This window comes from Scyliorhinus torazame, chromosome 17 (assembly GCF_047496885.1).
Source record: "Scyliorhinus torazame isolate Kashiwa2021f chromosome 17, sScyTor2.1, whole genome shotgun sequence".
In the NCBI taxonomy this organism is placed as follows: domain Eukaryota; kingdom Metazoa; phylum Chordata; class Chondrichthyes; order Carcharhiniformes; family Scyliorhinidae; genus Scyliorhinus; species Scyliorhinus torazame.
This window is the reverse complement of record NC_092723.1, coordinates 169,523,700-169,550,113: the sequence shown is the minus strand read 5'-3', so window position 1 is coordinate 169,550,113 and position 26,414 is coordinate 169,523,700. Positions and strand designations below refer to the sequence as shown.

At 47.0% G+C, this 26,414-nt stretch overlaps 1 protein-coding gene and 1 pseudogene across 5 annotated transcripts in view; both read left to right on the top strand.

Moving 5' to 3' along the window:
• The window catches only part of cacna1ha (calcium channel, voltage-dependent, T type, alpha 1H subunit a), a 455,001-nt gene that overhangs the window by 264,858 nt on the left and 163,729 nt on the right, over window positions 1-26,414 (top strand). For all 5 annotated transcript variants that reach the window (XM_072481633.1, XM_072481630.1, XM_072481632.1 and 2 more), the window contains exons 9-11: window positions 18,210-18,361; window positions 19,833-20,018; window positions 20,817-20,934. In XM_072481633.1, the coding sequence (XP_072337734.1) occupies window positions 18,210-18,361; window positions 19,833-20,018; window positions 20,817-20,934 (456 nt within the window). The remainder of the gene's footprint in view (window positions 1-18,209; window positions 18,362-19,832; window positions 20,019-20,816; window positions 20,935-26,414) is intronic.
• LOC140394650 (U6 spliceosomal RNA) lies at window positions 15,541-15,605 on the top strand (annotated as a pseudogene).

Sequence of the window (26,414 nt, the reverse complement as noted above, 5' to 3'; positions counted from 1 at the left end):
AAGGTGAAAACACGTTCATGGGGTGTATTATTAGTGGCGGTGCACAATAGTGACCGGATGGAGTGTAGACCGAGTAGGGCAGATTGCGAGCTTTGACCAGATGGTACAATCGAGTGACTCCTGGGTGACAAAGGCTGTTGTGTAGGGCCCGAAGTTGGTCTACTTGTGCGCTGGCACATGTACCTCGGGAGAGGGCGTCTGGGGGCTCGTTGAGTGTACCGGGGCGATACAAGATCTCGTAATTATAGGTGGAGAGCTCGATTCCCCACCGCAAGATTGTATCATTTTTGATCTTGCCCCGCTCTGTGTTGTTGAACATGAAGGCTACCGACCATTGGTCCGTAAGGAGAGTGAATCTCTTACCGGCCAGGTAATGCCTCCAATGCTGCACAGCTTCAACGATAGCTTGGGCCTCCTTTTCGACGGATGAGTGTCGAATTTCAGAGGTATGAAGGGTGCGGGAAAAGAATGCCATGGGTCTGCCTGCCTGGTTTAGAGTGGCGGCAAGGGCGACGTCTGAAGCATCACTTTCTACTTGGAAAGGCAGTGACTCATCCACTGCGCGCATCCCGGCCTTGGCGATGTCTGCTCTGATGCGGGCAAAAGCGTGTTGTGCCTTGGCCGCGAGGGGGAATTGGGTGGACTGGATGAGTGGGCGGGCCTTATCCGCATAGTTTGGGACCCACTGAGCGTAGTAGGAAAAGAGCCCCAGGCAGCGTTTGAGGGCCTTGGAGCAGTGGGGGAGGGGAAGTTCCATGAGGGGGCGCGTGCAGTCGGGGTCGGGCCTGAGGAGTCCGTTTTGGACTACATAGCCGAGTATGGCTAACCGGGTCATGCTGAACACACACTTCTCTTTATTGTAGGTCAGGTTGAGAAGAGTGGCAGTGCGGAGGAATTTATTGAGGTTGGCATCATGGTCCTGCTGGTCATGACCGCAGATGGTGACGTTATCTAAGTACGGAAAGGTGGCCCGCAAACCGTACTGGTCGACCATTCGGTCCATCTCTCTTTGGAAGACCGAGACCCCATTTGTGACACCGAAAGGGACCCTAAGGAAGTGGTAGAGGCGACCGTCCACCTCGAAGGCAGTGTATGGCCGGTCCGACTTCCGGATGGGGAGCTGATGGTAGGCGGATTTCAGGTCAATTGTTGAGAAGACCCGGTACTGCGCAATCTGATTGACCATATCAGATAGGCATGGGTGGGGGTACGCGTCGCGCTGCGTGTACCGATTGATGGTCTGGCTGTAGTCCACGACTTTTGTGAGGGCCACGAAGAATCCAGCACGAGTTTTAAGAATACAAAGTAATAACATTTATTTACAATAACATATATATATAACAGCAGCAGCAACTTCCCTTGCTGCACACTCTTTCCTGCTGGTTCCTAAACTGGCCAGCTTTATTTATACTAGGAGTTTACTAATGGTTTCTCCGCCCCCCTCATTGGGGAAGCTCATACTCCCACAGGATTGTGGGATAGTCATTAGTCCCCAGCCAATGGTAAGTAGGCAGGTTATAACAACGACCATCCTGTGTTTCTCCCCAGTTTTAACCACTACCACTTGGGCTGTCCAGGGACTGTTGCTGGTCTCGATAATACCCTCCTTAAGCAGCTGCTGGACTTCAGACCTGATGAAGGTCTTGTCCCGGGTGCTGCACCCTCTGCTCCTAGTGGCAAAGGGCTTGCAATCCGCAGTTAGATTGGCAAAAAGGGAGGGGGGATCGACCTTGAGGTTCGCCAGGCCGCAAACGGTAAGGGGGGGTAAGGGCCCGCCGAATTTGAGGGTGAGGCTCTGGAGGTTGCACTGGAAGTTCAGGCCCAACAGGAGTGCAGCGCAGAGATTAGGAAAGACATAGAGGCGGAAGTTACTAAATTCTACGCCCTGGACCGTGAGGGTGACTACAAAAGCCTCGGTTCGGGACGAAGTGGGATCCGGAGGCTAGGGAGATCCTTTGATTGGCAGGGTGGACCGCGAGGGAGCAGCACCTTACCTTATCTGGGTGAACAAAGCTTTCGGTGCTCCCGGAGTCCAGCAGGCACGAGGTCGCGTGGCCTTTGATTTTTACCGTCGTCGACGCGGTGGCCAGGTTGTGCGGGCGACATTGATCCAGCATCATCGAAGCGAGCTGCGGGTAGCCATCGGATGCTTCGGGTGGCGAGCGTGTGCGGTTCCGATGTCGGAATGTCCGGGGACCCTGTGGGGAACGAGCTGGCGGTGCCCATGGTGCGAACATTGCGGGGTCTGGACAAGATGGCGGCACCCATGGTGCGCACATTGCGGGGTCGGGACAAGATGTCGGCGCCCATGGGGCGCACGTAGCCGAAGGGGGACAAGATGGCGGCGCCCATTGGTCGCACATGGACCCGGGAGGAGAGGATGGCGGCTCCCATTGTGCGTCTGCCGTGGGGGAGGGGGGCGATAGTGGGCGCGATCGCAGCGACTCCGCGGACCTGGCACACAGCCGCGAAGTGGCCCTTTTTACTGCAGGCTTTACAAACTGCAGTGCGGGCCGGGCAGTGTTGGCGGGGATGCTTCTGCTGATCGCAGAAGTAGCAGCAGGGACCCCCGGGGTGCGCGGATCGGCGTGCGGCGCAGGCATATTGGGAAGGCAGGGCCCCGGCTGAGGAGGTTGTCGGCGGGGTCCAGGAGGGGTAGGAAGGGGGAGAAGGGTGGGCTGCGTGGCGGGAGAGGTACGATTGTATGTTACGGGATGCGACCGTCATGGAGTGCATTAAGGTTTTCGTCTCCGCCAGTTTGAGCGTTTCCCCTTCCAGCAATCGTTCTTGGATGCGGTCCGACGCAATCCCCGTCACGAAGGCATCGCGCATGAGGAGATTTGCGTGTTCGGCGGCCGTGACGGCCTGACAGTCACAGTCCCGGACGAGTGGAATTAGGGCCCGCCAGAAGTCTTCGATGGATCACCAGGTCGTTGCGAGAGGGGGGGCAAGTATATGCCTGGCGAAGAGCGTGTTCACCTTCTACGCGTAGTGTTCTTTGAGGAGTTCCATTGCTTTTGTGTAAGTCGTGGCGTCTTGGATGAACGGGAACACGCTGGAGCTCAGTCTGGAGTACAGGACGTTGATCTTCTGAGCCTCCATTGGCGCGGGGTCCGCCACGTTGATGTAAGCCTCAAAACATGCTAGCCAGTGAGTAAAGTCTTTCCTGGTGTCGGGCGAGTGTGGGTCCAGCTGCAGGCGATCGGGCTTAATTCGGATATCCATTCTGTGGAAAATCTGACTGTAATAAATTGATGCACGATCAATTGCACAAAGACTAAAGTTGGGTACAACTGTGGCTTTATTACAGTCAGATGCGTGGCCTCCTGCTGCAGCTGCCGAAATGGCAGGGCACTGGAGGTCATGCATATTTATACAGTTCTCCGTGGGCGGAGCCAGCCGGCAGGAGCTACCGGCGAACCTGTAGTGCAGGTCCTACCTTACATCTCCAATTACAGTGGATCACCACACCCCTCCAACTCGATCTTCAAATTTGCTGATGACACCATCGTAGTGGGTCGGATTTCGAACAATGACGAGGCAGAGTATAGGAATGAGATAGAGAATCTGGTGAACTGGTGCAACGACAATAATCTCTCCCTCGATGTCAACAAAACGAAGGAGATTATCATCGACTTTAGGAAGCATAGTGGAGAACATGCCCCTGTCTACATCAATGGGAACGAAGTAGAAAGGGTCGAGAGCTTCAAGTAAGTTTTTAGGTGTCCAGATCACCAACAGCCTGTCCTGATGCCCCCATGCCGACATTATAGTTAAGAAAGCCCACCAACGACTCTACTTTCTCAGAAGACTGAGGAAATTTGGCATGTCAGCTACGACCCTCACCAACTTCTACAGATGCACCATAAAAGGTAGCATGGTTTATAGCACAATTGCTTCACAGCTCCAGGGTCCCAGGTTCGATTCCGGCTTGGGTCACTGTCTGTGCAGAGTCTGCACATCCTCCCCGTGTGTGCGTGGGTTTCCTCCGGGTTCTCCGGTTTCCTCCCACAGTCCAAAGATGTGCAGGTTAGGTGGATTGGCCATGATAAATTGCCCTTAGTGTCCAAAATTGCCCTTAGTGTTGGGTGGGGTTACTGGGTTATAGGGTGGAGGTGTTGACGTTGGGTAGGGTGCTCTTTCCAAGAGCCGGTGCAGACTCGATGGGCCGAATGGCCTCCTTCTGCACTGTAAATTCTATGATAGAAAGCATTCTTTCTGATTGTATCACAGCTTGGTATGGATCCTGCTCTGCCCAAGACCGCAGGAAACTACAAAAGGTTGTGAATGTAGCCTAGTCCATCACGCAAACCAGCCTCCCATCCATTGACTATCTATACTTCCCGCTGCCTCAGAAAGGCAACCAGCATAATTAAGGACCCCACTCACCCCGGACATACTCTCTTCCACCACCTTCCGTCAGGAAAAAGATACCAAAGTTTGAGGTCACGTACCAACCGACTCAAGAACAGCTTCTTCCCTACTGCCATCAGACTTTTGAATGGACCTACCTTGTATTAAGTTGATCCTTTCTCTACACCTTGCTATAACTGTAACATTATATTCTGCAGCCTCTCCTTCCTTCCTTATGTACGGTAAGCATTGTTTGTACAGCATGCAAGAAATAATACTTTTCCCTGTATACTAATACATGTGACAATAATAAATCAAATCAAAAAATAACTTGACTGCAACTAATGTTAAACTGGCAGGCGTATAAACACTTCATCAATAGCCCAGCTTTTGTTTCAGGTCTAATTTACAATGTGCTCTCAGCTTTGGTCCAAAAGTCATTGCCAAAATAGGCGAAACAATAAAATGGAAAGCAGAAGTGTGCAGGTGTACCCAAATTCATTATTGACTCTTGTTGCAAGTTGTATTCACCTTTGAATATCTGTTTTTCTGAAGCACCCTGTGAATGTTTGATGCAAAGAAGAATAACAAGAAAAACTTCAGTTCAGTGAAACTTTTGTGAATACATGCCATGGCCTTAAATTTAACTGATTAAAGGGTTGCAACAGTTCCTGAAAGACTCAGGAGAGCCTGCCATAAATATTCCACCGAAGGTACATCATGTTATAACCATGCAGTTGCAGATGCTGAACATTTGCAATTTGGTTTGCTGGGTGGGGGAAGGACTAGCCACTTTTGCTTTTAATTAAATTGGAATTTATTGAATCAGTCTTGATTGATGTCTGAGTAAAATCATCATCATTGTGCAGTTCTGTGTTTACAAGCACGTCACTGGCTATCCATGACCCTTGAAACGAGCTATATTGTTCTGTGTCGATACAAGACCAATTAATTGTATTTGGAACACGTGGGGCGGGATTCTCTGAGAACCAGTGGTGCGGGCCACTCCGGCGCCAAGGAGCGGCATAAACCACTCCAGCGTCGGACCGCCCCGAAGGTCCGGAATCCTCTGCACCTTCAGGGGCTAGGCCGGCTCCGGAGTGTTTGGCGCCACGGCAGCCAGTGCAGAAGGGCTTGGCACCATGCCAACCGGCGCCGAAGGGCCTCCGCCAGCCGGCGCGAGTTGGCGCATGCGCGGGAGCGCCAGCGTGTGCTGGCGTTATCCCAGCGCATGCACAGGGGGGTTCTTCTCCGCACTGGCCATGGCGGAGGTTGACAGCGGCCGGTGCGGAGGGAAAGAGTGCCCCCATGCCACAGGCCCGCCCGTGGATCAGTGGGCCCCGATCGCGGACCAGGCCACTGTGGGGGCACCCCCCGGGGCCAGATCCCCCGCGCGTCCCCGAGGACTCTGCAGGCCGCCCGTGGAGCCAGGTCCCGCCGGTAAGGACCTGTTGTGATTTACGCTGGCGAGACCCGCTGAAACGGGCAGCCACTCGGCCCATCGCGGGCCGGAGAATCGCCGGAGGGGCCGCTGCCAGCAGCAATAGTGCTAACCCATTGAATAGTACCTTTTAAAAGGAATTTGATCTATACTTGAAAGGAAAAATATTTAAGGGATGCAGGGAAAAAGAATTGGATAACACTACTAAAGAGCCAGCACGATTGACCGAATGGCCTTCTGTGCTGTATGATTCTATAGCTGGGATTTTCCGCTGGCGAGATGGCTCACCGTTGGCCACCTGCAGGATCTTCTGGTCCTCCCAAAGTCTATGGTTCACCTGCCCCGCTGTTGGGGAGCCCACCATGGCGGGGATGGTCGGGGGGGCTGCGGTCACCTTTGATGGAACTAGAAGAACTGGGAAGGCCAGAAAAAACCACCCTATGATTATTTTTAGTAAACTTCAATGAACTTCATTAAATTGGAACATTGCATAAACCCAACATCTGTTTTTACCTACCTTTGTGGACATTTGGCAACAGGTCATTATAGTTTCTGGTTTCCAGTTATTGAATAAGTGAGGACTCGGATTTTGTAAAGAATTAGGATGCATTCAGATGCAGCCCAGACAGCTGTTGACAGCTGTTGAGGCCTGACTTTAAATGGAAGTCACAGTTCCTAGTCGGCAGATATCCACAATTTAACCTTTTTGCCTTATCAGTAGAGTGATAATATCAAAGCCTTTTCGTTAGTTTGGTAGAAGGACTGGCGACAGTCAGTTTCCATCATTCTGGTAACAGCTTATCCTCCTCTGCACATTAAAATTTTGATGTAAGTCATGCCCAGAAATCAGTAATTTCCTGCCCATACTCATATTGTGTTTTTACAGCACAGTTTTGTGAAAGTAAGAAAATGTTTTTGGAAAGTTGACTATGCACCCCCCGCATTTTACTTTACAAGCCTGTGGAACTCAGAAAGGCAGAAAAATCCATCGATGTTTTATCGTAGTTTGCAAAAGTGCAGACATAACATTTCAAGTATGGATCTTTATGATATTTTAACAGTTTGTTACAGTTGAAAACTGTTTTCTTTTGTGATTTGCGATTTGGCTTTGAGCTGTTCAACACACGCGCATTCAGCAAGTGCTGTGGGCTTGATTGATTGGCAGTGTTTTTAGATTTAACATAATTTAGAGGAGGAATTATTTCAAATTTGTTCCTCCAGTGGGTTAAAATTTAACCCCCACCCCGCCCATGACCTCCCGCGACCGCCACAACCCTTGTCCCAAAATGAGTCTGCGTTTCTCCGCATTTTGGTACTATCAGTTTGGTGATGATTATCAAGTACAGCAGAATTTACTGTTGAATTTGCAGATTTGCAGTTGGATTCAGAGTTCGGTCACAACTTTTTATTGCAGTAATAGCTACAGCAAAGTTTATTTTATAACCAGGCTTTCACACTGTAAGCTTCTGAATTAAAGGAAGCATTTTATCACTTATGCACCACTGTGGTAACTAATGCATATGAACAAAAACATTTTAACAATTAATAGGTTTCAAATAACCCAGAGTCTTTATTTTTTTAAATGAAGGCCATTACTAATTCTGATTTTATTTTAATTGTGACTGAGTATTTATCCAAGGAGTCTTAAGATAATACATTCTGAATATGTCCAGAAGCCCTGTTAGTATTCAAGCATGTAGCTCAGCCAATTTAATCAAACCTTTTTAACAACCAGTATTTTTCATCATCGAATTGAGCTTTTTCACAGCCTTTTGCCTTTCATCCTTCAGCACAGGCTATTAAAGAGATCCCATAATCATTGCTAAATGAGCAAAGCCGCAGCATATCATTAAACTATATCATTTGTTGAAGTATATAGATTAACAGGAATTAGTCTATTGACATTCAACGCTGATAAGATTCATTATTTCTGTGTTGTCTAAGGGGATACATTTTCAGATGACTCACAGCTTAAATTTTTAATTAGCTGGAAACTACAACCATGCTAAATTAATTTTATATTTGCAATAATGTAACATTCCACGAGCACAGTTTTCTTTGCAGCATGAATCTTAATTGTATTTTCAAATCATTTTAAAAATGGGTGCCTTTTCTTTCATGTTTTTATTGCTGTCGCTGCTAAATGTTTGAAATGGGAACAATCTGCATTCAGTAATCTTAATTTCAGTGTATTGCTGGGTGTTGGGTGTCTATAGTTCAGTACATTTTTGATGTTGGTTATGTCACTTCATTATCTGCCGGTATATGTAATAAGGTACAATATGTAAGATGGGAACTTGCTAGTTGGGTATGAAGTTAACACTGTTGCTTCACAGCACCAGGGACCTAGGTTCAATGCCTGCTTGGGCCACTGTCTGTGCGAAGCTACACGTTCTTTCCGTGTCTGCGTGGGTTTCCTCCGGGTGTTCCGGTTTCCTCGCACAAGCCCCGAAAGATGTGCTTGTTAGGTCAATTGGACATTCTGAATTCTCCCTCTGTGCACCCGAACAGGCGCTGGAGTGAGGCAACTAGGGAATTTTCACAGTAACTTAATTGCAGTGTTAATGTAAGCGCACTTGTGACAATAATAAAGATTATTATTATATTATTATGACATAATTTTGCATTAGTAGGGACATATATGGTGACAAGTTTTATTGGGGCAATCATTCTAATAATGCCTCTTTGTCTATTTAACACAGTTAATGAAGCTGCAAAAATACATGTGGATGTTATTTTAAACAATCTGTTTTAAATGGCATCATTCATGCGTGAAATTGATTTATTTTAGGTTCTGAATTCTCTCGTTAGTTCTCTATACAGTCATATTATTAAAGGTTTTCAATTGATTTTTTTTAGGAACTGAGTTATAACATTGGGACATGTCTCACATGATCATGTTAGAAGAAATCAGATAGTTTTCTAGTGAATACAAAAATGGCCACGCTGCGTCGGAAAAGCAGCTCACTGTGGCACAGCATGGCCAATAAAAGTCAGGAGACCCCGCTCCCAGGATCTACGCAGCTCGCAATGCCTTGCGGATATCCAAGCGATCTCATGAGATGGTGCGTTGTAAATCCCACCCATTGTGGGCAGGATCAGTTTGTGAAAAATCTGCATATTAGAGCGAGGCAGCTAGCCTCACTCTAATGTGCAGAGTGTTGAGTTACCTGAGGTTTTAGGATTCATCCCCTTCGCCTCAGAGATCTTGAGCGAGTGCCGTTCAGCACTGGTCCCTCACAAATGGGGACCAGATGGAACGGCACTCATGGGGGACTCCCAGGGGATCAGAGGTCCCCCAATTCCATGTCCTTTGGGCAGAATGGTGCTCTGGCACTGTGGGTGCCATCTGGGCACCCTGATGGTGCCAGCCTGGAACCTTGGCAGTGCCAGTCTTGTACTGCCAAGGTGACCAGGTGGCACTACCAGCTGGTATGAGTACTGCCAGGTTGTCACTACCAAGGTAACTTACCAAGACTAAGCTGGCATTATATTTGTGTGCACGATCAGGCCGGGGTACCCTGTTAGGTGTTGGGGGCTGCGGGGGGCCGGGAACCCTCCCGTAGTACTTTCGGGCTGGGGGGAGATTGGGCATCGCTTTGGGGGACTCGGAGATCGGGGCACAATTTAAAAATGGCATCCCGATCTCTCGCTGCAATGGGGAGTACAAAATGGGGCTATGTGCAGCCCATTCAGGCCCCTAATACAACGCGAGTCATGTTGAATAGCCATGTGTTTCTCGCCACTATGAGCACTGGGAAACAGGCAGCTAAACCCTCTCGCTATGGAACTTTGTTTCCTTTTGGGAGAATCGCACCCAAAGATTCCTATTGTATAGATTTTAACTTGGGGAGCTTTCAGAAAGAATGGTGAAATAGGCTTGTGGAGAGAAACATTCGTCAAAGAGGCTTGGACCTTTTTAACTTGTGCTTTATTTTTAACTGATTCATCATGGTCTCCCACCTGACATCTGGTGGCAGTGATATTAGAAATTGTGGGCAGAAGCCCGAAGATGCACCCAGGCATCAAGTAAGTGCGGAGATGCAGGTTTCTACAGGGTCTGATGGCACTGGGATGGAATGGGTTAGTTAAGACTGCAAGGCCCAGGGCTCCCTGAAGGGCCTTGGGGAATGCTCTTATATTCCTCCTGACCCTCAAGTAAGCCTTAGGAAGGGTATTTTAAGCACTTAACTTGGAATCTTTGACACCCCCTCCCATGATGTAGCTGTTGTATTTGGCCCTTGCAAGCCTTTCAATTTTGAGCGTTAAAGATTGTATAAAATTGCCAGTGACGTCATTAAACTGCAACTTTTCAATATATCGTAGGCCTCTTGCCTGAGCGAGGCAAGTTGCTCTCCCATTCCTGTTTTGAAATAAGTTATAATGGCTGGAATATGGCTGGACTTGTGATTTTTTGCTAGACTTTACTACAGTTTAGTAGTAACTTATTTGTTATCATTCGGATAATATGAAGTCATGATGAGATAAGCATATGAGCAGTGAAATATTCTGCCATTCTGTATTGGTGTTGCTTTTAATCTTTTTTGAAATCTATACAAAAAAAACACCCTGAATTAACAAAACCTTTGCTCACTTAGGATTGGAGCTTTGGGGTGCGATTCTCTGGCCTGATTACACTCTCACTCAAGCAAAACAAGGCCAGTGAATAGTGGGAGAGGCCAAAAACGAGAACCGCGCCAGGTTCCAAACAGTTTGTGATGCAACCGGCCCACTCTCATGTGCGAAATCGGGATCTCACCGTCGCGTGGCGAGAAACCAATTATCACCACTTAAGCCCAATTTCCATACAATTAATGGGGCCACCCCTTTTGCATAGGCCTCCTGTCGTTCAGCGGCCTCCCTATCAAGTGCTTACTCCAGCGCCGATTAGTACTCCTTTTGAAAAACGTGAACCTGGTGGAAGGGCTTCTGTGGGGAGCCGAGGAGATGAGTAGCCTTCTTTGCTCACAGGCAAAGAGCCCGGGGTGCTGGGTCTTCCACCCGAGTGCTCGGTGGGGGGTGAGGGATTCTCGGCTGGGAATGGGGGAACTTCCGCAGAGGTGGGCCGCCATAGGAGGGTGGGTGGCAACTTGGGGGCAACCACTCATGGCACCATCATGCCAGCCCCTGGATTGTGTGCACCCGTTATGGGAACCCTTGTCCCTGCCAGTCTTCCCCAACGACCACCCATAGTCCCCATCGACTGCTGAGACCTCTGGCCTTGCGGCTGATTGCTGATAGGGAATTGGCAATCGTGGTTAAGTGAGCACTTCACACATGCCTAGCGGATCCCCGTGTGTGGGCTGGCCATGTAGCATGTAGCATGTGGGAGTTGCCTAGCATTCCAATCGCACCTTGATGCTTGGACACTGTGCCTGCACACTGCAGGAGGCAACACCACACATGCAACATCCGAACATCCAGGGGATGGGACACAGCTCCGGGGACATGTCCACAGCCGGAGGATGGGTGAGCACCATGGGGAGGGGGAGATACGTGGAGAGATAGAGGTCCGGAGGTCATCCGGCCTTGCGGAAGAAAATGACAGAAGCATCATAATGGTTGTGCAAATGGGTGTTTAATCTGTTTTACAATACCCCACTCCCGATGGTGCCACTCTCCCCAACGTGCTTGGCCCTCCTAGCTCTACCACTGCGTACAGGTGTTTCCTCAGGATGCACATCTGAGGTGGAGGCGGCCAGCTGCTTACCTCATCCCGTGGCCTTTGGTGCCCCTGACAGTCATCCTCTGGGGCCGGAGGCTCACTTGTTGGCGGCACATGCTCAGCCGTGCCGCCCTGTCCCATGTGCTGACCTCGAGACGCAGCCTCATCAGAGGGGTGGAACCCGGGGGAACTGGTGGTTAACGTTGCCAATCCAAGTTTGATAGGTCCCTTGGTAGTCCCTCACCTCTGCGCCGTCCGCCAGCCTCCGCGTGGGTGACTGATCTGTCCTTGGCCACCCCAGTCACTTCCAGGGCACGCTCCTCAAAGGCGATGAGGTTTCTGAAGTCTGGCACCCCACTTCCAATCTGGGCCCTCCAACGATTATGGGAGAGCTTTATCTTGGAAGATGGAAAGGGGATTCGTTAGCCACACACGTGGTTCACAGTGGAGGGATGTTGGGGTGGGGGGGGGGGGTTTGAAGGAGGAGGGGCTGGAGGACGGGTTAGTGGTCACATGAGGAGTTGGGGGGTGGATGTTCCCTTGAGGGGGTGTGGGGGGCATTGGTGTCCACTTACTCATGCTGCCCGGTGTAGATCGTTGAGCTTCTTCCTGCACTGGAGGCCAGTCCTGCTGGTCACACTCCCTGAGCTCACAGCTGCCACCACTTCATCCCAGGCAGCACGGGCTGCCTTGTGGCTGACTCTCTGGGACCCTTGGGGGAACAAGACATCCCTCCTGGTCTCCATGGTGTCTAGCAGTCTCCCCAAGTCAGCATATCTGAATCTTGGAGCCAGACTCCTCAGCGCCATTATTGCGAGCTGGCTGAAGTTGGCTAAGTAAGTGCAGCTTAAGTGCTCCTCGACATTGTTAGCGGGGGCTGGCGAGAGCAGTGCCGGCAAATCATCTGGCGAGCCTTCATCTGCAGCAAGAAGCCTGTGAGGCTTTGTTAAGTGGACCAATTGGTGTTTAATTGCATTGCCGGCCTCGGTGGGCCGAGCGCCGGGAAGCTCGCGACCACGCTTAGAAATCTTTCCGGTGAATCCCACCCTTGATTTCTGTTCTGCTCCCTCTTCTTTGTAAGTTTCAATTCATCTTGAAAGTTGATCATTGCCTGTACAGCAAATGAGCCTTCAGTTTGGTTTACTGCTTCCATGTGAGCAGTTTTCTGCAATTGTAATTATTATTGACAACCAACATTAGCTTTATTGAGGCGAAAGTAATGAGGAGTGGAAAATACTCCCACAGGTTTCATGCTAAAACCTATGAGGAATTTTATAACTTCTATCCAGGCTTTCGGGAACCCTGGACTAGGTTACTCACTTTGATCTTCAGCCAGTCGCACTCTTTCTGCTGTCTGTATCATGTATCCTACGCATACTGCATCACCTGTCATGTGATGATTAATGGTCCTCAATCTGTAATCTCTGATGATCCCCCTTTTCCTTTGACATTTCAGCATGAGCTCTCTGTTCAAATGAACACTTGTGTTGACAACGTAGCCAGTGTTTATCACTTTGAGTGACTAATTGTCAAAGCAAAGGTTCCATTTTTGGATTAAAAATTATACGTTGCAACTAACGAGTACCTGGTGAGAAGATGGGACTCGCTTTCAATTTCAACACTTCATGACATTTATAAACTCTTTTGTGTTTTGCTTGTGTAATTGGTGACATCATTCCTATCTAACTTGGAGCCTTGCAGTTGATTTTAGATGAAGGTTGCTAAAACTAATATCCACGGTAATGGGGAGGCTCCTTTTCTCACCTGACAGATAAACTCTTATTTTCAAACTTGTGATTAGTGTCTTTCTAGTGTTCAGAAATACCCACCTTGCGACACAGTTATGGGATTGCATAATTGTAAAATACCGCAATTTTTATCCTATTTGTTACTTTATTTGTGATACAATGATATTGAAGTTTCAACCTTTGAGGGTATATTTTTGGATACATTTTTCATAATGGAAGTTAAGCCTGGTCATGCAAGTAAACAATAAGTTCTAGTGCTTCACTCTTAGCCCTCAACATCCCATAGAATCTCACATATAATATTAACAAGTTTATTCCGTACACATTCCATCAACTGCAAATTATTGTGGAGCAAGGAAGGAATAGAAACCTAAGTCTATACTGACTTTAGGCAGCCTAGAAATGAACTTTAACTGCATAAAAAGATGAAAGTTGCTTCGTAAGTTTTTACAGTTTACTATTGGAAAGTGCCAGGTACACATGAATAGAATGTGAATATCTCCACATCATCTGAATATCAATAGAAAAAGGAAACAGGACTCCTCATTATCTTGTACAAAACTCTGGTGCGGCCGCATTTGGAGTATTGCGTGCAATTCTGATCGCCGCATTATAGGAAGGATGTGGAAGCATTGGAAAGGGTGCAGAGGAGATTTACCAGAATGTTGCCTGGTATGGAGGGAAGATCTTATGAGGAAAGGCTGAGGGACTGGAGGCTGTTTTCGTTCGAGAGAAGAAGGTTAAGAGGTGACTTAATTGAGGCATACAAGATGATCAGAGGATTGGATAGGGTGGACAGTGAGAGCCTTTTTCCTCGGATGGTGATGTCTAGCACGAGGGGACATAGCTTTAAATTGAGGGGAGATAGATATAGGACAGATGTCAGAGGTAGGTTCTTTACTCAGAGTAGTAAGGGTGTGGAATGCCCTGCCTGCAACAGTAGTGGACTCGCCAACACTAATGGCATTCAAATGGTCATTGGATAGACATATGGACGATAAGGGAATAGTGTAGATGGTCTTTAGAGTGGTTTTACAGGTCGGCGCAACATCGAGGGCCGAAGGGCCTGTACTGCGCTGTAATGTTCTATGTTCTATCTTTGGATTTCATCAGAGTTACCTCTACCTAATCTCTCTATAAGACAGTTTTGATGCTATTTCAAAAAACAGAATACCCCATCAAACATGTTGCATACAAGTGCAGATTGTGTCCATCATGGGTGTTCTATCTACCATCAGAAACATTTGGAACAAAGAATTAGCTGGGATTTCGGAATTTTACTATTTGGGAGAGGTGTGCCAGTGGATATCAATAATCGACTCCTGTTTAATAAATGTAGCTTAACACAGACTGAAGTGTGTTCAAAAGCAACTACACATTGAAAGGTTCATTTGAGGGCCTATGAAATGTATTCGTATCGCAAATGCTGAAGTCTGCCAAGTGCACAGATATCTGTTTTCTTATATATGTGTATATGTTAATATAAAAGGCATTATTTATGTGGCAGAACAAAATGCGATGCCTGACATGTAACAAGAAGGACTGGTAATGCTCACCGGAATTACACGCACTAATTTTACAATGTAATGCTTCTGAGTCATGTTTAAGTATCATGAAGTTTGTTCTCCTGCTTTGTGCTGATGTGTAAAATAATTTGATGAGCTCCATAGATTTTTGACTCTCGAAGTAAAGCTTAAATTGTTACTCTACTAGTCCTGACTCCCATTGGATGATACAAAGTTTTATTCTTTATTTATGGTGCACCTTGTGTTAGGTTCATGAGCAGGTGTATCATTGAGCATTTTAAAATGTTGATAATATTCATGGTTGCTCGGTTAGCCTTTCAAATCTCCACACTGTGAGAATCCACTGGAATGTTTGACCATGAAGTGCCGCCCGTACTACTTTCCACGTGATTTCACTTTAGCCATTAGCACAGCGGTCTGCATCCCACCCCAGGCAGAAGTGAAGAAGGTGCTGGATGAATTGTACAGTTATAAATAACAATGAAACGGAACACCCGGAGGCCTTGTTCATCGTGACCGGGGACTTCAGCAAGGCCAACCTCAAGAGTGTACTACCAAAATTCCACCAACACATCTGTCCCAACACGCTCGACCACTGCTACACAAAAATCAAGGATGCTACCGATTCATCCCCTGAACGCACTTCCGAGACTCAGACCAGAAGACAGTGCTCCTTCGCCCAGTATACAAGCAGAGACTAAAGAAGGAGAATCCGGTTAAGAAGGTCGTGCAGTACTGGTTCGAGGCAACAGAAGATCTCCTACGTGACTGCTTGGAGTCAGTGGACTGGTCCATCTTTAAGAACTCGTGCTCGCTTCGGCAGCACATGTACTAAATTTGGAACAATACAGAGAAGATTAGCATGGCCCCTGGTCCATATTTAAGAACTCAGCGACCAACCTAAACGGGTATGCTAACACCGTCGCAGGCTTTATCAGCAAATGTGTAGGTGACTGCGTGCCAAAGAAAGTAGCACGTACGTTCCCCAACTGGAAATTTTGGCTTCATCGGGAGATTGACTCCCTACTGAAGGCCAGGTCTGAATCGTGCAAATCAGGCGACCCTGATCTACAAAAGAAATCCAGGTACAACCTTTGCAAAGTCATCAGGGACGCCAAGAGACAATATCAGACCGAGCTAGAGTCACAGACTAGTGTTATAGACTCTTGCGGTTGTGGCAAGGCTTAAACAACATAACGGGCTACAAAGCTAAGCTGAGCAGTAGCGCACCCCTCCCCAATGAACTCAATGCATTCTATGCTCGTTTGGAGCAGAAAACCATCAAACCAGTGTCGACTGCCCCAGCAGTCCTGGACACACCCATACTCGCCGTCACAGCCTCCAAAGTCAGATCGGCCTTCTTGAAAGTGAACCCTCGGAAGGCGATGGGTCTGGACAGGGTCCCTGGTCGTGCACTCAGATCCTGCGTGAACCAGCTGGCAGAGGTGTTCACGGACATCTTCAACCTCTCCCTACTCCGTTCCGAGGTCTTCACCTGCTCCAAGAATACCACCATCATACTGGTGCCAAAGAAGAACCAGACAACGTGCCTCAATGTCTATCGTCTGGCTACCTTGACATCAATCGTAATGAACTACTTTGTGAGGTTGGTCATGAACATCTGCAGCCTCAGACAGATGTGGTTAATGCAGCAGCTTTTAGAAGTGCCAGAGGCTTCCTTGATAACCTTTGAAATACAAATGTTCCATTCAATTTCACAGAAGAATGCATTTCACTAGCAGGTGATTGACAGTTTTATTCAAAGGCTGTCAAGGGATTTGAAGCCCTTTGAAGTGTACTCGGCTCTGGAGGAAGCCTCTGACACTTGCAACAGCTGCTACTTTAAACACGTTTGCTCAGGCAGCAGATGTTTGGGAAGGGCAATGATTTTTCACTCTACTGCCTGGACCGCTCTTCATCTTTCACGCACGGGTGACTGAGGGTGTCTCTGTTGTTGGCTTCTGATGTGGGGGTGTCTGAAGGGGAGGTCGGGTGGGGGGGGGGGGAGCGGGGGGGGGGGGGTCGTCTACATGAGTGAGTGCTTTGTTTGGGGGGGAGGATGTCCCATTATTTTTGTGGTGGGGTCGAGGATGCCCCTATATATCGGGATTTGAATAGTGGGCAGAGGTGGGCCCACCTTTGGACCTTGGTATTGGGCCACCCACTCAAAATGGCGGCCCATTACTGGGATTACAGTAGAGTCTGGCAAGCTCTCCTCCATGCATAAATAAGGTAAAAGGGAGAGACTCGCATACTAGGCCTCACTCCTAGCACCAACGGAGACCAGCAGCGATTCTCCGCTGCTGGGAGCACTTAGGCTCCAGGACGGAGAATTCGGCCATTATGTGAGGAAGGGAAGAAGCTTGAAGGGAAGAGTGTGAAGTTTTAGACAGCTTTACAATGAATTTGTATCCAGTAATGTAATATAAACAGCATGTGAGGTATTAATTAGATACTTTGCACTCCTGTAGTCTCCAAATTAAAGGCTGAATTTATTCTTGTGAAATTCAAAATTCTCAAAGTTTTATCTGTTGAAATGGCATTTGCTTGTGTCAATTTTGCGGGCAGTCACAGTTGATATTATTAAGTGCTACACTCCTTTCTAACTCTTTAAAAAATGTTTAATTCTGAAAAGTACATATTTTTCAGTCGTGATAACCTCAGATGCTGAGATAATGCTGGTTACTTAAGGAAAATAGGAACAGGAATTGGCCATTCTGCCCCTTGAGCTTGTTATATCATGAACCATCCTCTGCTATACAATACCACATGCTGGGACGGCATTGTGGCACGGTGGTTAGCATGCTGGCTCACAGCGCCAGGGACCCAGGTTCAATTCTGGCCTCGGGTGACTGTCTATGTGGAGTTTGCACTTTCTCCCCATGTCTGGTTTCCTCTGGGTGTTCTGGTTTCCTCCCACAGTTCTGGGTAGGGTTCTCCTTCAGAGGGTCTGTGCATATGCGATGGGCCGAATGGCCTCCTTCTGCACTGTAGGGATTCTATGATTCTGTGACTGAAATATATCATGTTGCCATTTACCAATCTTGGTTCTATAACCCTTAATACCCTTGCCGATCAAAAAAAGGATCTTTCTCAGTTTTGAAATTTCAATTGGCCTAGCCTCAAAACAGCTTTTTGGTGAGAGAGCTTCAAATGTTCAATACACTGTGTGAAGAGCTGCTTCCTGAATTCCCCCTGAATTGTCTTAGTCTAATTTGAAGAGGATGCCGCCTTTGGTCTGGGTTCCCTCACCAGCAGAAATTATTTCTCTCTATCTGCCCTGTCACATCTTTTAATCTTCTGAACCATTTCAATCAGATCACCCCTTAACCTTCTTTACTCAAAGAAATACGAGGCCAGTCTAGTTTTTAAATTAAATTATTGCACCATTTATGCACAATGAATGCTATTTTAGCCTTCATCAATTAAAGCATTTTATTTATTTGTTAATAGAGAATATTCAAATCTTTTCACAGCCCGAAGAGCTTACCAATGCCCTGGAGATCAGCAACATTGTATTCACCAGCATGTTTGCCCTGGAAATGATTCTTAAACTTCTTGCATTTGGTCTCTTTGGTTACATTAAGAATCCATACAACATCTTTGATGGAATTGTCGTTATTATTAGGTAGGCCTACAATTCTTGTTTCTCTTTTTTTGTAGTATATGTTTGAACTTCTATTGGTTTAATTAAAACTCTTTGCCATAGCTTGCAAATTGCAGTTTGAAGCAGGCCATTAAAAAAATCAATCTCTGTTCCCATATGGGATGGAGCAGTGTGATCAATTAATGAAATGAAATGAAATGAAAATCGCTTATTGTCACAAGTAAGCTTCAAATGAAGCTACTGTGAAAAGCCCCTAGTCGCCACATTCCGGCGCCTGTTCGGGGAGGCTGGTACAGGAATTGAACTGTGCTGCTGGCCTGCCTTGGTCTGCTTTCAAAGCCAGTGATTTAGCCCTGTGCAAAGCTAAAAAAAATTAACATCGATCTTCAAATGTAATGAAGAACCTTTCATACTCAGTATGTGAACAGAACAGGCAACCAAATAAGAAACCTGAATTGTAACATGGAACTGATCATATGATTGGAGGTACCCTAAGTTCTGCTGCCACATCAAATTGAGAAATAGTTATCCTTGAATGATGTGCTCACTCACTGTCCCTGGTTGTAGGTTCCCTCACTCACTCTCTCGATGGAGTAAATCGACAGCTTACACACCCCTTCGAAGTGCCCCTTGCCTGTAATTATCCGCTTTCATAACTTCCGAGATCGCCAAAGAGTATTGGAAGCGGTGAAGTGTGGTGGCACCTGGCTCTTGAGGCGGTGGGGGTCTCTTCCAAGATTTTGGTGGCGATGCAAAAGAAGCCTATCTGGTCTAAATACCTGCATCTGGATTTTCTCCCTCTCAGTCACTGTTCATCCCCAGACCTACTTTCTCTTTGGTTTCAAGCCCAGTTCTTCTCGCTTAGACTCTCCAGCCCCTCAGCCCAGGACTCCCCATCTGACTGCAGATTACTATATCTTTGCACAAAATGGGAACCAAATGATAGAAAGTTTTTGAAATCTAAAGATCGAAAAGAAGACTAATCACAAGTTGAAAATATTGTTCCGATACCGTTTATCATTAAAACAATGGGCCAAAGTTCTCCAGTGTGATAAGGTGCCAAAACACATTTAAATGAGATTTCCTTGTCTGCTATTTTAGAGAAAGCATTGCTGTGTTTATTTTAAACAGATTAAGTCATCTGTTCATATTTGAGCAGTGCAATTTCAATCCTAAAGTATTTAAATTTGAATGATTGAGGCTCTCTTTCCTGTTGAGTCGTATTTATACATTGACAATTTCTTCATGCCTCAACCCACTAGTTTTTCATAAGTTGCTTTTACCTGGTTTTATATGAAGATCAGTCACAACCATGTGAAGAAATGTAATAATATTCTATAACCCCTGAGCCATTCCTCTGAGTAAGAGGAAGTTAACAAACAGCTTTAAGAATTGCTAATCTGAGACCAAGGTTTAAAAAATCTTTCAGAGAGACTGATGCCCCTGTTCCTAAAAATAAGACGATAAACATAATTTTCTTGTTTATTATTAGTGTGTGGGAAATTATTGGTCAGTCTGATGGTGGCCTTTCAGTGCTGAGAACATTCCGGCTGCTCCGAGTTTTGAAGCTGGTCCGTTTCCTGCCTGCCTTGCGGCGCCAGCTAGTGGTTCTGATGAAAACCATGGACAATGTGGCTACATTCTGCATGCTACTCATGCTGTTTATATTTATCTTCAGGTGATTATGAAAACTCATTTGCATGGTAATTCAGCATATGTCTTATTGTCACGTATTTAATTTAATTTTTCGCATCATTCAAAATCTGAAAATGACAGACAGGAAAGGACCAGCTAGTCCACTGAGCGTATCACCGCTTGTGATGGCTGGAGCATCATGATAAGACACTCCCTTACCTACCCAAGCCTGTCCATCACCACTCCCGACCGTAGTCATATAATGAAGCGGCAAAGGCCCAGGGCCAATAAGGACAAAAATGCTCAAGGAAAATTCTCCTCTACACACTCAAAATATCACATCGATCATGGGTGTGCTGTCAAGATGCGATGCAATCTTTGTCCAGGCAGGAACAAGTCTAGCTCCCTCTTGAATCATAGAATGATTACAGCACAGAAGGAGGCCCCTCATGTCTGTGCTGGCTCACTGCAAGAGAAACCCATCTCATCCCACTCACCCGCCTTTCCCCTGTAGTGCTGCACATTCTTTCTCTTCAGATAACTCTCTAGTTCTCCTCTGAAAACCTTGATTGAATCTGCTTTCACCACATTCTCAGGCAGTGCACTCCAGATCCTAAACACTCATTGGGTAAAAAAGCTCCTCCTTAAGTTGTCATTGCTTCTTTTGCCATTCAGCTTAAATTGCAGGAGAGTTTACTTTTTAATAAAACCAGAGGTTTAATGTCTGTGTTCTCAGTGATGTAAAACTTACATTAAAAGTATCCTCGTTGTTATTGCTGATGTGTTGCTGTCTGTTATGTTATTCCTAATTTGGTAAAGGTTATTCTGGTTTGACCCACAGTATTCTCGGCATGCACCTGTTTGGATGTAAGTTCAGCCTGAAGACTGAGAATGGAGACACAATCCCAGACAGAAAGAATTTTGATTCTTTACTATGGGCAATTGTCACTGTATTTCAGGTGAGGCTATCCCGAAAACAAACATTCCTGCTGCTATATTTCAAGTAATAAGATAAATTACATTTTTCACTTTAAAGTAGCAATCTTTTTGGTGAAAAAATAATAGCATGTTGTTTGTTTGCCATTGTTTATAATGAGCAATGTGTTTCATTTTTTAATCAGTTGTAGTAAATACAATAATGAGCAACCACCAGTTAGCTAACTAACAACAATGGGATTATTATAAATTCAAACTATATACAGAGCACTATAAATGATGTGTTCATTCTCAGCACTAGGATCATAGCTGATTGCAAAAGCCCGTGCTCTGCACCGCGATCACCACACTTGTTCTCTATTGGGTGATCAGATCACATGACCCATCCGATGCACCCCCTTAAAGGGGCTAGCTACTACATCCCTCACGCTTTAAGTCCCTTATTACATAGTACATTGATAACTTATACGACTTTCACGATTTTAGCGATAATGAACCATTTTTAACATAGTTTATGAGAAACTCGGTCTGTCAGGGAACATTTGCTTTCTCTGTGATCGCCATAGCACAAGTGATTGAGGTTCCACTGTAGAGGTGGCTTCTATTGGACCTGTTTCACCAGGACTTTCTCCTGGTACCAGCACGTCACATTCCACTACTTTATCGATTTCACTGGGAACAGCACATTGGCCTGCCACTGGCTGATCAGTCACACTTCATTCCTTGGACAAACAACGCTACTTGCAGGCACAACTGGATCCAGCAGTAGCACTGGCTCTTTGGACAGCACCCGTCTCTGAAAATAATCTATGTATTTCTTCAGAAACGTGCACTTTCACTTCACAGGACAGTGGTCCTGACTTGGCCAAAGCAACTCCCGGGACCCAACTTAACCCACTTTCAAAATTCTTTAGAAAATCTATCTCAAATGGTATTTCCACTTTGCTGAATCATGGTTCCTTTTCTGGTAACTGTGCTTTGTTTCCACTCTGCCTGCTAAATTTGAAATTCTCAGGCTCAACCTGGTTCTTAAGCACAACCCATCAACAACTCAGTTGAAGCTATGCCAGTACTGATATGCAGAGTGGTTCTGTAGGCTAACAGGAACCATGCTATCTTGCTTCCCAGTGACAAGGTGATTGATTCTTTATATCAACCTTGAAAGTTTGAACTGAGCGTTGAGCCAACCCATTTGATGAGGGATGATATGCTGCAGTCCGAATATGCTTTGTTCCATTAAAAGTCATGAACTTCCACACTTGTGAATGCTGCTCTGTTGTTCAACATTAGCATTTCAGGTGGGTGGCGAAACATTGGCGCAGTTTCTCAACTGTGGCGTAGGAAGTTGAGGACCCCATTCATGGCTGACCCAGCCATTCCCATGGATGCAAGGGATCCATTCCCATGGATGCAAGGGACTGAAGTACATGCTTAACTTGGCTAAAAGCCTTTTCCTGTGGTGCTTCCCAACACCATATCTGGCACTTCTTTAACAGCACATGCAATGGTGCCAGCAATGTTGATAGATTTGGGAGGAACCGCACGTAGTAGCTGACTCTCCCTATGAAAAATCTAAGTTCTGAGGTGTTCCTACGGGCTGGTGCCTCCTTAATTGCTCCAACTTTGTCCTCTATATGGCGTAACTCCTGAACATCCAACCGGTAACTAAGATAAACCATCTTATTTGCTTCTTTCTCTTTTAAAACACACTCCTGCCTCCTGAAATCGCTTCAAAACTTTGTCCAAATTGGTCAGATGTTCCTCTTTGGTGAACATAGTTTCGCCATAATTTATTTTTCCTACATATTTAAAATTTCATTCATAACCAGATGAGTTGAAGGACTTCTGGTGGCGACATGCAGAAGGAGACCAGACGTAAGGTTTTTGGTCCTTTATCCCCGGGTCCGGGGGTAATTGGTGGACAGACTCATCCCATTTGAGAGCCTGTGGAGTGGACTCGATGGGCCGAATGGCCTTACTTCCGCTCCTATGTCTTATGGTCTTATCTGAGAGGATGTCAAAAGGCGCAAGAACGAATATTGGGAAGAAAGATGTGAGCGTTAGCCCTTCTGAGGAGCTGAGCAAGGTGTGAAGTATGGTGGGATCGAAGATGGCGGAGGCATACTTGTCGTCGGGTGGGGCCGCACCTATTACAGTGGATAAGCTGACAGAGGTAATGGCTGTCGAATGTGAAAGGCAATTTGACAAGCATTTCAAAAGGTAAGGGAAGGAGATGCTGGAGACCCTCAAAAAGTCACTGAAGGAAGCATTTGTCCTGATAAAGGAGACATTGGGAAAGGTGTCGGAGACAGTGCGAGCGCATGGTGAGGTGCTGAAAGGGGTGGAGGAGCCATCGTCACGATACAGTGGCCAGTTGGCATCGCTGGATGCTGAGCTGCAGAGGGTGGAGGACAGGAACAAGGGCCTGAGAGCTAAGGTCGAGGACCTACAGCAGTGTTTTTCAAACCTTTTTGCCCGGGACCCATTTTTACCAACCGTCCATCCTTCGTGACCCACGCCGGCTGACCTTTGCGACTCACGCCGGCCGACCTTCGCGTTTTCACAGCTATCGGGTAAAAGAGAGGGTCCTCAAATGGGCCAAGGCGAATCAGGAGGTGTGGTGGGAAGGCAGCAGTATTCGTATATACCAGGATATCATGGCAGAATTGGCAACTGGCGTAGTGGCATTGCCACTGGACCAGTAATCCAGTGATCCAGGATAATGCTCTGGGAACCGGGTTCGAATCCCACCACAGCAGATGGTGAAATTTGAATTCAATAAAAAATCTGGAATTAAAAGTCGAATGATGATTGTTGTAAAAACCCATCTGGTTCACTAATGTCCTTTAGGGAAGGAAATCTGAAGCCCTTACCTGATCTGGCCTACATGTGACTCCAGACCCCCCAACAATGTGTTTTACGTAGCCCGACGAAGGATCCTTCTTCAGTGGAGGGATGCGAGGCCCCCAAGCGTGGAATCCTGGACCAACGATATGGCGGGGTTTATTAAATTGGAGAGGGTGAAATTCACCTTGAGGGGATCGGTACAAGGGTTCTTTAGGCGGTGGCAACCGTTCTTGGACTTCCTGGCAGAGCGGTAGACAATGGTCAGCAGCAGCAACCCGGGAGGGGGGGGTTCTATTTTATTTTTGTTTATTTACCCTGGGGGATCTGAGGGGGTGCATATATTTGCTATGTTTCCTTTGTGTTAACTCAGGGTGTTAATTTATTATTTATGTATAGGGGGAGGGGGGCACGGGGGTTGTTTTACTTTGTTCTGTATTTAATTCTATTGGGTTTCTTTTTCATTCTGTTGTTGATATTTTGTGAAAATCCTAATAAAGATTATTTTTAAAAAACAAAACAATGTGTTTTACTCTTAAACGCTCTCTGAAATGGCTTAGCAAGCATAAATGCTGGCCCAGCCGGCAATGCCCAGATCCTTTAATCCTCTAATCAAATCAAATAAAGTCAGTGCTTTCCAAGAGTGGCGTGCATTTTGGTGTGGTGTACCCGGCGAGGCTGAGAGTTACACATAATGCCAACGCCCATTGGCGGGATTCTCTGTTCCCCGATGCCGATTTCGTAATCGGCGATCGGGCGGAGAATCCCTTTTTACGACCGAAGGGGGCCGAGGGGGAGGTGCCTGTTTTCAGATGCTCCACCCCCTCCAAAACGGCATCATCGGGGAGCACGGCGCATGCCGTTGGTGCGGCCTCAGGACGTTACCTAAAGGCTCTCCCCCAATGGGCCGAATTCCCGACCGCGCGGTTGACTCATGGTCTCAGCGGTCAGGAACCCTGCTGTCCAGCGCTGCCATCAGTCAGGTGGGAGCTGTGCTGCTGGCCGGGGGGGCTTCGACGAGGGCTGGGGGGGGATGTCCCGGGGGTGGCAAGGTGGGTGTCCAGGGGAGCACTATCTGGCAGATCGGGTCCGTGCACGGATGGTGTACGGTGAAACCGCTGCAGGTCGTCGCCGTGTGCATGCATGGCCACAGACCCGGCAATTCTCCAGGCGTTTAGATCGGGAAGACCGTGCATTTTACGTGACACGGCTGCTAGCCCCTCACCGGTCGGAGGATCGGTGCTGGGGCCTCACCGATTTTTCCCACGTAAAACATCACGGATCCTCTGGATTCAGCCCCAAAATCGGAGAATCTAGCCCCATTTCTTCAAGATGGTGGAGAAAGCAGAGGCTTTTATTAATGATCAAGGACTTGGACTGAACTGAGAGGGTTCGAATGGGACTTTGCTAGTGGTCAGGACTGGTTTGTTATAAAATTGTGCTTTTTCTGATGTTTGTCTTTTCCCCTTCCCCATCTTTTTTTTATTGTGGTTAATTGAAGTTGGTTTTGTTTGTTTTTTTTAATTCGTTTTTATGTTTTCTCTTTTTGGTGGGTGTTTTTGGTTTGGAGGGAGTATTTGGCTTGGGGGAGGGTGAGGGTGTTGGGTAGTTTCAGGGTTGAAGGAAGTGGTGGAGAAGGTTCGGCTCTTGGGTGTGGTGGTTAGTTTTTTGATTTATTTCTGTGCTTGCTTACTTGTGTGATGTGGGAGGCGAGAGAAGAGCGCCAACGGTTGGTGGACGAGACCTTGGAGGTAGATGGTAAGTACTTGAGTGACCCTACTGCAGAGCTCCTGTCTAGTAAAAGCTGCAGATGCAGTTCGCTACTATCTACTGATAAGGTGATGCACTAGTTGCAGTGCTCGAGGGGCATAATGTACGAAATGGGGAGAAGGCGAATCGTCAATTGAGGCTGAAGGCAGCCTCCCAAGTGATTGTCCAGATTCGGGATTCGGGTGGTGGACTAGTGTCCGCGCCGGACTACATTAATGGGGTGTTTGAGACGTTCTGCAAGAATCTACATCGGTCGGAGCCGCCGAGGGAGGAGTCGGATATTGTGAAGTTTCTGGAGGTGTTGAGTGTCCTGAAGTGGAGGAACGGGAAGGGTTGGAGGTGCCATTGAGTGTGGAGGAGGTCCAGACAGCTATTGGACGCATGCAGACTGGTAAGGCTCCGAGGTCTGGATGGGTTCCGGGTGGAATTTTTAAAAGTTTGCTGATCGACTGATGCCTTTACTGGTGGAGATGTTTGAGGATTCGGTAGCGCTGGGGTCTCTTCAAGAGACAATGATGCAAGTGTCCATTTTGCTTTTGCTAAAGAAGGATAAAGTGTGGCTTGAACCACCCGATTTCCTTAGCGAATGAGGATGCAAAGATCTTGGCCAAGTTTTTAGCTAAGGTTGGAGGAGAGTCTCCCTCAGGTTATTGGGGAGGATCTGAAAGGGTTTGTGAAGGGTCAGCATTTATTGTCTAATGTGAGGTGGCTTTTAAATATAATGTTGTCCCCAGCGGAAGGGAGGGAGCAGGGGGCGGTATCGAAGCTGGCACCGATTTGGCACCACATGTTGAGCTGGTGAGGTTGAATGCCAGGTTTAGGGAATGGGAGGAGAAGGGGGTTGAAGGGATGAGGGAATTGTTTTTGGAGGGACGATTTGTGAGCTGGA